Raw genomic sequence first — 2,259 nt, 5'->3', positions numbered from 1 at the left:
CCTGCTGTTGCTGCTGCCTCATGTCCCACCTCTCTCCCTGCAGAGGCTCTACTGGACTCTCCGTGTTCTCTTCAGCCTCTTCGTGGGAGTGGTGATTGTCGGTGAGTGCTGGGCAGCCCCTGGGGATGGATGGCTCAGGGCAGTTCTGGGGATGGATGGATGGATGGCTCAGGGCAGTTCTGGGGATGGATGTCTCTGGGGATGGATGGATGGCTCAGGGCAGTTCTGGGGATGGATGGATGGATGGCTCAGGGCAGTTCTGGGGATGGATGTCTCTGGGGATGGATGGATGGCTCAGGGCAGCCCCCCAGGGATAGCTCTGGGGGAAGGATTGAACCCTGGAGCTGGGAAGTGTGAGCTGAGGGGCACAACCACAGCTGGTCGTGGGGTCTACCTTAGCCTTGCTCTTCAAAGCGGTCACACAGTTCCCAAAATGGCTTTCCCTTCCCTTCCTTTCCCCTTCCCTGGGCTGAGGGCGCTTGGAGGTGCCCGTGGTTACTCCTGGGAGTTTTGCTGGTGTAACTCAAACAGCCCCAGCTCCCTCAGGCTGCACAGCCCCACGTTCCTCCAGCTGTGTGTGCAACCTGACACGGGCAGGGTGCAGGAACAACCTGACAGGCAGGGATGAACTGCAAAGAGCAGGTTTATTCTCATTACCTCGCCCTGCAGGGGACCCTCAGAGCAGCACTGGGTAGGGACAAGGAGGGCACTGGCACCAAGGGTCACCAAACCTGCTGTTTTCACCTGTGCTGCAGGGATTTGTGCAGGTGCAGCTCACTGATGTACTTTGATATTCCCTTGTTCAATAGGCGCTCCACTTCCCCAGCACACAAGGCTAGACAGTGCTCACTGTGATCTCTGGCTTTTGCTACACCCCAGCTGCACATTGGTTGATGTGTTTACAGTCCTCCTCACCAGTTTTCCATTATTTCCCCCACTCTGTGAGCCCTCTTGTGCTGCAGCCAGGCGTGTTTGGAGATTGTGAGGAGCCTGGCAGGGATGTGGAGGGAGCAGGTTGGAATAAAGCACAGGCAGGGCAGCGATTGCAGCGGTGGGGTAAAGACCTGCCAAGGAGCAAGGTCAGAGGAGATGAAGGAGAGGATTTAATTTAGTAAAAACCAGGAAATCTTCTGTAATAACTGATGGTGGAAACCAGGCAGTGGGATTTCCAGCTCAGGCAACAGGATGGGTAAGAAAGGATGTACCGAGGGGGTAGAAGATGCTAGGTGGCAAGAGAAGCCAACCCTGACCCTAAACCAAAGCATCCCTCCTGCTGTGAAGGACAAGGTGGATTACAGGACTGCTCAGAGAGGGATGATGGAGAGGGATAATGATAACCCAAAGATTCAGCTCTGATTTGACCAGGCACCAGGATTAGGTAGCCAGGCTGGGACCAGCTGTGGGGCCCAGGGACCATCCCAGCGTGTGGGGTGGCACCAGAGCCGCCTGAGAACCGGGTGCCAGGCTGGAGGTGGCACAGGGGTGGAGGCCAGGGCTGGTCCCACAGCCACAGCCAGCTCAGCCCTGCAGAGCCTCCAGCAGCACTGGGGGACAGGGCTGCAGTCGGGCTCTGCTCGGGCACAGGGAAGAACAGATTGTTCTGGAGCAGCGTCAGAGTTTCTGCCTGGCAGCAGCAGGGCACACTCACCCCTGCAGCCAAAAACATTCCTGTGGAGCTCCCACTGCATCAATGCCCTCACAAGTTGACTCAGCAACCGAACATTTTCTCAGGAGGGTTTTGTTCAGCCTGACATCAAACCATCGGCTCTACCTTCCCCGTTGGAAAATGAAGCCCACTGCAAAGTGCAAGTGCTTCAGAAGAGGATACCCTGCTCCCAAAGACAAACACCAGAAAAGCTTCCAATTTTTCTTTTTTTTCCCAGCTGCAATGACTGCCCAAGCTGTGATGGCACTTCCCACCCCTCTCAACCTCTCCTTTTGACAATGACTTTTACTGTTCACTGACAGTGCAATTCAGGGAGCTGGATGTGGGAAATGAGACTCACCCCTGTTCCTGTGGCTGACAGACAGGCTCATCTCTGAGCCCTGGCTGCTGTGGGGCTTGCCATGGTGGGCAGCTTGCAGGGAAGCTCTGGAGAGGATGTCCAAGGAGGAATCAGATCAGGATGGCCATGCCTGGGGATCAGAGCTCCGCTGTTCCCGGATCCAGGGAGTGGATGCTTGGCAAGGGGAGGACCTGAGCTCTGCAGGGTGTGGGAGCTGGTTGGGGCACGTCCTGGTGGCTGAATCAGCATTCCT

General features: G+C 56.4%; 1 protein-coding gene across 1 annotated transcript in view; it reads left to right on the top strand.

Moving 5' to 3' along the window:
• Positions 1-2,259, top strand: part of LOC102032457 (dual oxidase maturation factor 2) — a 5,195-nt gene that overhangs the window by 609 nt on the left and 2,327 nt on the right. The window contains exon 2 of the mRNA XM_005425884.1: positions 44-101. Coding sequence (XP_005425941.1) covers positions 44-101 — 58 coding nt within the window. The remainder of the gene's footprint in view (positions 1-43; positions 102-2,259) is intronic.

The sequence above is a fragment of the Geospiza fortis genome, unplaced genomic scaffold (assembly GCF_000277835.1).
Source record: "Geospiza fortis unplaced genomic scaffold, GeoFor_1.0 scaffold317, whole genome shotgun sequence".
NCBI lineage: Eukaryota > Metazoa > Chordata > Aves > Passeriformes > Thraupidae > Geospiza > Geospiza fortis.
Note: the sequence above shows the minus strand (reverse complement) of the source record. Positions and strands in the feature narration are given on the sequence as shown.